We start from the raw sequence: 12,607 nt of genomic DNA on the forward strand, positions 1-12,607 counted from the left end.
AATAATCCCATAAAATAAGTTTAATACTTATCATAAGTATATTTCATTAATAATAAAAGTATTATTAATCATAAGTTTAATTAAATCATAAGTAATTATTAAATGATATAATAAATATATATCATAAGTCTTAAATTATAATAATTACTTTTTATATCATAAGTAATTTATCAATAATGAAAATCATTATTTATATCATAAGTTTTAAATAATTAACCATAAGTTTTAATTAAAAGTTCATCGGGTCATAACTTGAGCCCCGGGTGTCGGTTTTCGGCGAGTCTTATATATATCTTCGCCTAATCAAACCACCCGAAATATTGGTGTACTCAAAAACATCCCAAGAACAGCAACCAAGTCATGATGATCAGCCATTAAATAACTTGGAGCTTTAATCCGTTTAAAAACATGTTTTAGTCCTAACGGGTGATCCGTGGCTCGGATTTCGATGACCCGAACATGATAGTTCATCCGATCATCAATCCTAACACACTAGAACACCCTAAAGACTCCAAAAGTGGTCAAAAAGTCGGACCATACCTGATTCAATTCATTTTCACATTTTAATCTCAATAAAACACCATTTTAAGCATAACTAGAGCTCCGGGAATCGAAATGACATGAATCCGTAGTCTAAAATTAATGTCTTGATGAGAGGAACTTATCTAGACACTTTAATTTCACTTTTATAACAGTGAATTTTACTGAAATGATCAAAAATGCTGCTGTCCCAAAACAATCAAACCGAAAACATATATAACCGAGCATTTCTACGCATACAATCAACAATACAATAACATATAATTATCATACTATCATAATAACATATAAAAATAGTAAAATTAAAGAAAAATCAAAAAGTTAGGGTTAGGGTTTATACCCTATCAAGAATTGAATGATAAGAACGTGTAGAGATCGAAGAGAGGTATCTGTTGATGCTAAAAGCCCTTTGATCCAAGCTCTTGATGATGATAAATTGTTGATGATGATGGTGAGAAGGTGACGGCCAAGAAAAAGCAAAGAGGAAGAGGAGAGATAATTAGGTTTAGGGGAAAACAAGGAAATGTAAAGTGATAATGAAATGAAAAATGAAAAAAAAATGAAAATGGGGAGGGGGTAAGGGTATGGTCGGCCAAAATGGTGTGGGTGAGCCCCATTTGTGGCCCAAGTTGATAAATGAAAGAAGTCTTGTGGCCCGAATGCTCGAACGAAGCCCGAAACGCGAAAACACCGCTACGCGATTAAATATTCGGAGAGATAACATATACGCGACAAATAAAATCTATAAACACTATATATAAACATATGACATTAAAATATCATATTTAAAATAATTAGGACTTAAAAATCCCAAAAGCTTGACTGTTGGTTTGAAAACCGAAAAGATTCGCCGGATAGAAATTCGCGACACGTAGAAACGTATAACTTAAAATATGAATACAAATATTCATATAACACATAATAAATAATATATTATTACAAAAATAATAATATAGGTCATAGAAATGACGTGGCACGAATAACAGTTAACGGTCGTTAAATAATTAACTGTAAAAGATAACGAAAAAAGTAGGGTCGTTACAATAGACACTCTATATGCAGTAATGTTGGAGTTAGCTATACAGGGTTGAGGTTGATTTCAAAATATTATATATACTTTGAGTTGTGATCAAGCCTGAGGCTTGTATACACGAGGTCGTGGATTGATTCAAGATAATATATATTGCTTTATTTTTTGTACATCTAACTGTGGACAACTAGTTGTAGGTTACTAACGAGGACAACTGACTTAATAAACTTAAAACAGCAAACGTATTAAAAATGTTGTAATTATATTTTAAACATACTTTGATATATATGTACATATTTGTTATAGGTTCGTGAATCGACCAGTGGCCAAGTCTTACTTCCCGACGAAGTAAAAATATGTGAAAGCGAGTTATAGTCCCACTTTTAAAATCTAATATTTTTGGGATGAGAATACATGCAGCTTTATAAATGTTTTACAAAATAGACACAAGTACATGAAACTACTTTCTATGGTTGAATGATCGAAGCCGAATATGCCCCTTTTTGCTTGGTAGCCTAAGAATTAGGGAACATCACTAATTTTGAGAATTAGTGCACGCCTAATTGACGCGAATCCTAAAGATAGATCTATTGGGCCTAACAAACCCCATCCAAAGTACCAGATGCTTTAGTACTTCGAATTTTATATTATGTCCGATGGATGTCCAGGAATGATGGAGATACTCTTATATGCATCTTATTAATGTCGGTTACCAGGTGTTCACCATATGAATGATTTTTATCTCTATGTATGGGATGTATATTGAAATATGAAATCTTGTGGTCTATTATTACGATTTGATAAATATATAGGTTAAACCTATAACTCACCAACATTTTTGTTGATGTTTAAAGCATGTTTATTCTCAGGTGATTATTAAGAACTTCCGCTGTTGCATGCTAAAATATGGACAAGATTTGGTGTCAGCATGCTTGTATAATATTGTTTAAAACTGCATTCGAGATTTACTTTGTTGTAACATATTAATATTGTAAACCAATATGTATTGGTAGTGTGTAAGTGTGATATTTTAGATTATCATTTCTGGATAATCTAGGTGGTGACTTTTTAACCTTGTCGATAAAATAAAGGTTATGGTTTGTTTTTTAAAAAACGAATGCAGTCTTTGAAAAACGTCTCATATAGAGGTCAAAACCTCGCAACGAAATCAATTAATATAGAACATTTATAATCAATATGAACGGGACATTTCAACGTTTGTAAAGAGATTGAAGATGATGAAAATGAAGATGAGGAGGGCACAAGCAATAAGAGTTAACCTTTTGTAAACAGGACTTTTCTGGTTCATTTTTGACATGGGTTTGGATACATTGAGGTTCATGTAAGTAACTAATTAAATATTGTGAACTTTTAGGCAAAAAGATTCAATTATATTTTGAGTGAAGTTCATAATGCTTGTAGAACTTTGTTACTAATTAATTTTATGATTTAGGCATGTGGAGAATGTGTTTAAAGGAGGGTTTTCTGGTGCCAAAGTGCATCTTTATGTGTTGTTTTACTTGTTTCCTCATTGTTCTTGTGAAGTTTGCAACTAACACCACAGTATTATGCATTTAGGCCCCGTTTGATTTCACTTAATCGACTTAATAGAATAGAACTTAATATGAAAAGATATTAAGAGTTTATTAAATAATACACGTCTTAATTTAGATTTTCAAAGAAATGTTAATTTCCATTCAAATCCTCAATATTTAATAACTACTATTTTAACTGCCATTATATAAGGTTAATTTAGTAAATTCAATTATTCAGACGGTTATTCATTCAAAAAAACAAACAATAATTAATATTCGTCATTTAATTTTTCCAGACGTCATATTTTTATTCAGACAAAAGGACTTAATAAACAAAAAAACAAACGAGATAATAAAAAAAGATAAACGAGTTTCATATTAAATGTTTCAATCAAATATTAATAAACTATTTAAACAAAGTATATACTCGTAACTAACAGCCGAAAGTAAATTTGTGAATCATGATCTAAATTTACAAACCAATGAGGTTTATATATTTATAATAATAATAATAATAAAACTACAGACTGATTAGTAAATAAGGATTATATCATCCATACGAAGGTACTACATATATGAAAATAGATATTACACAGTCAGTCGAAAATCGATGAATGATAAACAAATCGACAGGTGTATCAATCAATGCCTTTATTCGTTGTGGGTTGAAACAAATTACTGTGGTTCAAGTTGCCACTAATTTTACAAACAAAAGGTAATATAAGGCAACAGATCCCATAAAAAATAAACTTACTAATCAAAACTAAACTCTATGAGCATGGTACTATTGTTGGCTCCATCGCTGTTAAAGTATCATGATTGCAGCTGTCAGGACCAAGGCTTGTAGTCGGTTCATCCTGCATTTTGGATGTACAAATAAACATTACTAAGTTTATAATTTTAAATACAACACGTATAATATCAGTTCGAAATAAAGAATTCAAAGTACCTTTAGGAGGTTTCTAAAGTAAGTAGTTGTATAGTTTCCTGATGGAAACAAAACTTCTATTAGGTCCGCAAGGACTAGTTGTGGTTGGGACACTGCTCCATCGTACCAATCTTGAAAACAAACCAAAGCATATTTTAATCCATTAAATAGGCAATGCGTTGTTGGTATAATGTTTATTTAACATTAGTTGTATACAGAATTTCTAAATCAAAAGAACACTTAAAAAGGTTCAGTAGAACATACCAGGTGCCAATTCAGTTGACACGCGTTTATCGTGTCTCCACACGCCTTGATTTGGAAGAAATGAAAAACATGATTGATCCTCTATATTGAGGTTTTGCATAAAAAAGCTTGAGTTGTAGCCAATAGGGTCCGAAGTTAATGTTGCATCAATCACCACATCTACGGTCTAATTTAAAAGAAAAACAATCAATGTGAGTATAATTTCAAGATGAATTTGTATGAAATCGAATTAAACTTACACATAAGATAGCATGAAGTTGTTCCAATTCTTCGATAGAGGATATGTTGTATGTTATTTTGTTTACGGACTCATCCAAATTCTCACCACCTGCGTCGACAATATACTGTTGTACAGGTACAAAAATTTAATGTTTCATTAGTTTATTCAGCTAGCAGTGTTATTACTACAATGAAATTTATTTTTATCTTAATTACATTAGCATACCTTTAGCTTGTATTCTTCATTTGTGAAAGACCAAGCACCCTGCACCAACAAAAAGATGTAAATGCGGATATAAGCTCAATTTTTTGATTTGAAGGTTCATCTATTATCAAAATTATTCCCCTGGTCTTAAATTTAAAGTGCGTCAAACAATTTAAGATAATGATAGCTAAAGCAGCCAAAATGTTTCTAAAACATTGAAAAATAATATAGTAATATGTAACGTTCTAGCATAAGGCCTAAAATTTTTACATAATCAAATTAACAGCATATGTCAACACATATGTTGCAAGTCTATTGGCGCTAGAATATGATATTTCTAGAGGTACGTACATCAGTAAACTCCATCCACGCCACTATTGGTTTGAGCTTCTTGGTTGCTGCAGAATTAACCAAGCACATGTAATTTCTTTTCACCTGCATAACCAAAAAGCAGCAACAATTATCAAATGTAACAATCTAAATCAAGTAATCCGGAAATAAAAAAAAAATTTTGTGGATTATAAATTCTGAACTTACAGCATCATAAATCGCATTTGCTCTCCCTTCCAAGTTGGCAAAAACTCCCAAGTACTTGATCCACTCTGCCCTCTATCAATTCAACAAACCACGTCATCATGTCATGAGAATTCCAAACATTTCGAAGGTGCAAAATATTTATAGGGTGTTCAGGATTGCGTTTTGAAAGTAAAAATACTGTGTGTTTCTTTAACTGTGCATTTTGAAAGTAAATGAATAAAAAGTACACTATGATAACGATAGTAATAAGCTGGTTATATGTGACTTGAAAACACAATATTCAAAAATTAACTTTCTAACGCAATGCTATTACCCCTTAGTTCAAATGGGGAGGTCGTACTTGGAGAGGGGATTGCTCGCCAATGGGGACAAAAGTAACATAGTTGCACGACTGAGTTCGTCGATTGGTGTTATAGCCAATGAAATGTGAAGTAAACTGAGAAAATTGTTGTGGTTCACTGTTGTTGAGCATTTGAATTTGTCCTTCATTGTACAATTTAAGGAGACATGGAGAAGCTACCGATTCTGATGTCATTCCTTTTAAGGCCGGCATTAGTCCCAGAAGCTGTTGATGGTTTTTGTAATCTCATTGTTAAACTACACGCTACCTCAAAACAGAACACTTATATATAATTCAAGACAGAATGTTACTTAAATAACTTTTTATATACCACCTATTACACAATATATAGGGCTGTATACAACAGAATGACACTAATTTGTTTCCCTCAGCTAGCGATGATTATCATTATAAAGTTTGAAAGCATTCTATATGTATTGTATCAATAACTAACTATTCGTATATAGAGAAATAGAGAATGACGAGACTTACAGACGTATAATCTCACCTCGAAGAAAGAAACTGCATAAATAAAAAGAACAAAAAACAATAAATGAAGAGTATATCTTAGAAGTGATCAACATTAACAGTTAGTGTTTGTGAATGTGCAGTACATATGGTTGGGTGCTGCTAATTAACAGCACCCTTGGTGTATATTAACTTAATTAATGAATTAATAAAACAAAAACTCAAAAGCATTAGAATATTTAATGAACCTGGAAAGTATGTAACATCCAAGGAGAAGTTTGATAATGGAATGACAAATGATTTGATCCTGAATGTGCAATATTTGGTCTTTGCTGCCATCTTTGAGTTATTCTGCACCATTATTTCAAAATGCAACATTTTAATCCAACAATGTCTGATTAATTAAACTTGAACTCAATGTTACTCCATCCGTCTCAATTAAATAGCATGTTATGTACCAAATTAATAATCCACTTACATAAATATATAAGAACTAGAAAGAAAAAAAAAAGGGCTCGCGCGATGCGGTGGGGGTTGCAAATTCATATTTAACGTAGCATTATGTATTTACAGAGTTTAAAACGTGTTGCTACCGGTATGATTTGAAACACGTGATTAGTACATAGTATAACTAATGTACTGCATGTTTTTTATGGCAGAAAAATCGCTTAAAAAAGAGAACGGAACCATCGGTATGATGTGGTTAGTTTGAGTTGTTTATTGTACGTGTATATATATGTATGATAGATAGCCCGAAAGATTTAGCGTTTTTTAAGAAACGTCCATTTCGCGTATTTTGAGTGGAGTTTATTTAAGTTTTTATATTAAAATATTAGTTTTACGTATTACCCCCTATTTAGAGGGGTGAAAGTGTATTTTGGTCAAAGTTGGAGGGTCGGAATTGTTTTGTTTTTGTGATGTCGTTTGATAACCTCATTTGGATAAAAACGACCAAATAAGGGAGGCCATTTAGTATGTATAGAAATAATGAGATAAAAATTGTTTTATACCTTTACTTTATGCATGTAAAACAATATGGTAAGTAAAAAGTAAAGTTAATAAAAAGTACAGCCTCACGAAGTCATTTATTAAAACATGTGCCCTTTTAATTGTGGACTATTAAATTGGAACATATGGAGTACTAATCGGTTTATACAAACTACTTGCGAAGATTGTCACTTTGTCGAGTCTTTGGCATAGAGCACAAATATGAGAGGAACCGGTCAACTTAAAGATTGTGTGACCATCTTACTTGAAACTCTGTATATATGTTATATATGCTTTATTTGTGAAAATAAATAATGATATTGAATTTATAGTTGCGAGTTACTTCATCCGTCCCTATTTAATTATTATCAGACAAAAAATATTTTCTCTCTCCACTATAATCTCTGTTGATTGATTAAGATACTAAGTAGACAATTAAAATGGAACGTCTTAAAATAGTATACTTAACAATAATATAGTGACTGAGGGAGTACTAAAAAATTCCTAAAAAGCATTAACAGGTTATATATAAAAGTTCTTATGTCAATAGAGAATTAATTTACAATATTCTCCTGAGTATTACCCGTGACTCTATCGATGTTTATAGGTGATATATGATGTCGATCTGGAACCCGTGATGAAGTATCCGACAATGTGGGGTGAACTCTAAAATCCAATAATCTATATAAATACCCTTAAATTTATTCCATATTTTGTTCTGGAGCGAAATATTAGGTGTAATTTTGTTAAACCAAACTATGAGTACATTAATAATTATTCAATTTAATGAGTTTTCTAAAACTCTTACGTACATTGATATGAGTACATTAATATTTTAATAACTATATTCTATAAAACATTGACTCTTTACCTCAAAACATTATTTAAGTGGGCGTATTATAATTCATATATGCATTGCATTAAGAGCGCTAAAAGTTTCTCACCTTTTTGCATAAGTTTATGACCACGACAAAAACCTTTTAGGCTATATGAAGTGCGCAACACATGGGGTCCACTACTAGAAAATCTGACACTAGCGACGGCAAAATCTGTCCCTAATCCATCTCTAAACGTGTTTAGCGACGGATTTCCGACCGATTGAAGCCGACCCTAAAATCGCCCTCGGGAAAAATTAGGGACGGATTTAGCGACGATATCGAAATTAGCAACGGTTTAACGACGGACCTTCTTTAAGGACGGATTAGCGACGGACCTCTTAGCGACGGATTAGCAACGGACCCCGTAGGGACGGATTAGTGACGGACCACGTAGGGACGGATTAGCGACGGACCGCATTAGGGGCGGATTAGCAACGGACCCGTTAGGGACGGATTAGCGACGGTATTATTTAATGACCGAAATTGCTATCCGATATCCGTCCCTAATTATAATCAAGATTTTTTAACATAATTATGCAGATCCAGAATCAGAAAAGCTGAAAGTACTGTAATGAACCTAATGAATTAAAATTTTAATTACGAAATCAGCTCCATAATTTTTGCAACAATTATATAACGATAAATCAAACAAAATTAACTTTTAAAAACCAAATCATAGATTTATATTGTTTAACTATAATCGATTACAACTTCAGCTGAAATTTAAAAATGACATCCTAAACAATTCGACAATCTAAACCCTAACTACTAAAATCATAAAGTGTACAATCTTTCTCTAGGAAGATCTTAAGCAAACCTCGTTTATCGCCGTATATCAGTTCGCTTATACGTTTCACTTCATCTCTTCTTGCTAACCTTTTGATTGCGGGTTTTGTAATACCTTGAATGTTGTCTCGTTACAATCTACGGTGTCTTTTGCTCCTCCTTTTCTTACCATGGACTGACTTTTTTGAAATTTAGTGTTCGGGGAGATAAGCACGGACATAAGAGAGAAATTGGGTTGTGACTTAAAAGATAGCACCTGTAAAAATGGATTTCGCCGGAAAAGGAAAATGAGGATAAGATTTACCGGAGAAAATAAAAGGTTGGGTGGCACGCAACCCAGGTCAGAGGATTTCACATGCTTTGGTTTTTCACTGAACTTGTGTTTGATGCTTGTTAATTTATGAGGAGTAATGATTTGAGTTTGTTTGGATGTGAACTAAATAATTGGAGGTAGAATAGATGGGTTAGGTGAGGACTTTTTATGATGAACAACAGTCGTTGATGATTTTATAATTGTACGGTGGAGATGATTTTATATGATGATCCGTGTCATGTGCTTTCTCATATTAACAAAGAGCAAAAAAAAAAATTAATTCATTTTTTATTTTATACGGAGTAACTTCTCTGTGTACTCCCTTTGAAAAAATACTCCGTATTGTGAAATTATATTGTAAAACAGGGTACTAAATCACTAATTATAAAAACTTTTTATAGATAATCGTCAACAAAATAACTAATTTTTCTAAGTTACAATGTCTTATATATATTATTAATAATCGATACGGAGTATAACTTAATAAATTATAAAATATATTAATATTGATGTAGTACCTCCTTCTCAGAATAATTGTCCAGTATTATTTGAAGAATATCGTGTATTTGTGTATATATCGTTCCATTAGTGCATTATATGTATACAAACACTTATTAGCACTTCAACGTACGTACAATTGCTCATGTATTTGAGAAAACGGAAAATTACATAATTTTCCATCCTTAATCCGTCCCTAATTCTTAAAATTACCGACAAATTAGGGACCGACATTTAATTTTATATTTTTAAAATACAACTTACACAAAAATGTATAAAAACTCACTCTTACATACAACTATATCACTAACTAAAAATACTAAAAAATAAAAAACATAAAAACTCACGCACCCGTGCCACTATAGAAATAACGATGTTCGTGCTCGTAAACTAATAAAATCTTATACGTGTTCGTTCGTGTTTGCAAACTGGATGAAATCTCAATTCTAAAAAACATCCGTCCCAAATCCGTCGCTAATTACCGACGGATTAGGGACAACCATATATTTATATATTTTTTAAATTACGATTTAGACGAAAACGTATATACACTCATTCCTAAATGCATCAATATAGGTTAATAAATATTTTAAAAATACTAAGTAGCGTATGAATGCAAACACATGTATGGATATGCATATATTTACTAACAATGATTATGAAACTAATATATAAATACACTAGATCAAAGGTATATATCCGACAAACATATAATATATTGATGAATATATGTTGTATTTGATAGTATAGTGCATTCTAATTCATTCTGGTACTTATACGTATTCATTCGTGCTCGTAAACTCGATAAAATCTCAATTATAAAAAACATACGTCCCAAATCCGTCCCAAATTACCGACGAATTAGGGACGGCGATATATTTATATATTTTTTTAAATAACAATTGAGACGAAAATGCATATACACTTATTTCTAAATAAATCTATATTAGTTAACAAATGTTTTAAAAATACTAATTAGCATATAAATGCAAACACACGTACGAATATGCATATATTCATCAACAACGATTGTGGAACTTATATATAAAAATACTATACCAAAGGTATACATCCGACAAACGTATAATATATTGATGTACATATGTTATATTTGATAGTAAAAGTGTATTATAAGACATTTTGGTACTTATAAGTGTTCATTCGTGCTCGTAAACTCGATAAAATTTCAATTATAAAAAACATCCGTCCTAAATCCGTCCCTAATTACCGGGGGATTAGGGACGGATTTATGGACGTAGCTAATCTGTCGGTAATCTGTCGCAAAACTTATATTTAGGGACAGATTACCGACGGACGAGTCGCCGTAGTTAATCCGTGGCTAAACCGTCGCAAATGTGTTTTTTATGCCTTCGTTGGAAAGTCTTCGGAAATTCGTCGTTAATTAGGGACGGAATTATAGGCCGTCGCAAATCCGAAGCTAATTCCAGATTTTCTAGTAGTGGTCCGAATAATACATTAATTAGTAGAGTATCAAATAATCCAGTTCAATTAGTTAAGTGATGTATAATTTAGATGAATGTATCAATTTTTGATAGTGTATATATATATCACTGACCATCCTGCATGTTAACTTATTTAAGACATAAATATAATAAACAAATGAATAAATTACAATAGAAGAGGTTCTTTTTAGTTATTTCCTTCTCACAAAAAAATATGACATGATACATCCCATCATACTAAAATGAAATGAACCTTATACTATCATTTTTAACAATACTACTCCATATACTAGGTTGTTCAATACAATGCTACTTTATAGCATTGTATTTTGACAGGGTCGTCTCAACAATTTAAAGGTAATAGACGAAAATAAAAATGAGTCTACATATACGTTAATTTTTTTTTACTACGCATAAAAATATAATACTTCTATTTATCTATTTATTTACTTACTTACATTGTATTTAATTTTTAAAAATAAGGTATTTTAACTTTAATTGACAATTTTTATTTGATTTAATTAAATATATTGAGAAAAATATTTACATATTTAAAATTTTGGACTCTTATAAATTTTTGGGCCCTTATAAATTTTTGAGCCCTATGCGGTTGCCTATCTTGCCTATGTTCGAAGACACCTCTGTATTTAGAGCACAAGTCAAAGCATATTTATTGATGTATTATTAAAAAGTAGTGATGTAAGAATCCTATTAAAAAAAAAAAACAACCTAAGTACACGTACATATTACAATCATTTTGGTAATGTTTCTTTTATGAGGAAGGCTAATAAAACCGAAAAAAGGCAATGTTAATGTATGTGTATATTACTAATAATTATATCATAAGTAAAACTAATTATATCCAACTACAGAACATAGTGCAATCAAAGGGGTATCCGCTTCTGCTCAATTTAAAAAAAAAAACAATTTTCACACTAAAAAAATTACTAAAAAATTATGATTGTTTTAGTGTTTACCTCCATTTTACTAGTTTCGTCCCATATGTGGTCAGGTTCAAGTTCCGAATGATTATATCATTATGCATACAGATTTGTGTAACTTTTCTATTAATTATAATTATATAATTCCTAATATATATGAAAATATAGATATAGATACCTGAATGAGAAGATAGCTCTTGCCATCAAGGTCATTTTTGATAACTTTAAAGGTGCTTCCATAATACATATGAAAATAAGCTGCATCTTCTACCCTCGAAATGTTACCTTGGGGCACTTTAACAGTATTCGCACCCTCCACTGTTAATCCTCTGTTACCATGAAGCAAAACACCTCCTAATGCCATCAATAAAATGGCCATATACAGCGACATTGTAGCTCGATCACACTCTTGAGTCTTAACCAAAAGATAGGAGATCAAATGTTGTTAATGAGGGAATGTTGTTTAATGGATGAAGTAGGCAATAAGCTAAGGGTTGATTTTGAAGGTGAACTTAATTGGGCATTTGTGAATGTGAAATATAGTAATGTGTACTATATGATTCAGACAAAGGTGAAGGGCAAAGGGAAGTGGGTGAGTTGGGTACATTTCATCCGTGATCTGTTAACAATTATTTTTTAATTTATAAAACAAGGAGTTGTCTCTATGTTTTCAAC

The 12,607-nt window shown here is 31.5% G+C and overlaps 1 protein-coding gene across 1 annotated transcript; it reads right to left on the bottom strand.

The window, feature by feature from the left end:
• Positions 1 to 3,857: 3,857 nt before the first annotated feature.
• On the bottom strand, positions 3,858 to 12,323 carry LOC139863919 (uncharacterized). The gene is made up of 11 exons (XM_071852520.1): positions 12,111 to 12,323; positions 6,315 to 6,417; positions 6,107 to 6,120; positions 5,599 to 5,823; positions 5,259 to 5,330; positions 5,073 to 5,156; positions 4,743 to 4,781; positions 4,537 to 4,641; positions 4,298 to 4,463; positions 4,055 to 4,164; positions 3,858 to 3,962 (listed from the first exon to the last, which is right to left on the bottom strand). The coding sequence occupies exons 1-11, from the start codon at positions 12,321 to 12,323 to the stop codon at positions 3,876 to 3,878; spliced, it is 1,218 nt and encodes a 405-aa protein (XP_071708621.1). The 3' UTR covers positions 3,858 to 3,875.
• Positions 12,324 to 12,607: the final 284 nt, after the last annotated feature.

Source organism: Rutidosis leptorrhynchoides, chromosome 8, assembly GCF_046630445.1.
Source record: "Rutidosis leptorrhynchoides isolate AG116_Rl617_1_P2 chromosome 8, CSIRO_AGI_Rlap_v1, whole genome shotgun sequence".
In the NCBI taxonomy this organism is placed as follows: Eukaryota; Viridiplantae; Streptophyta; class Magnoliopsida; order Asterales; family Asteraceae; genus Rutidosis; species Rutidosis leptorrhynchoides.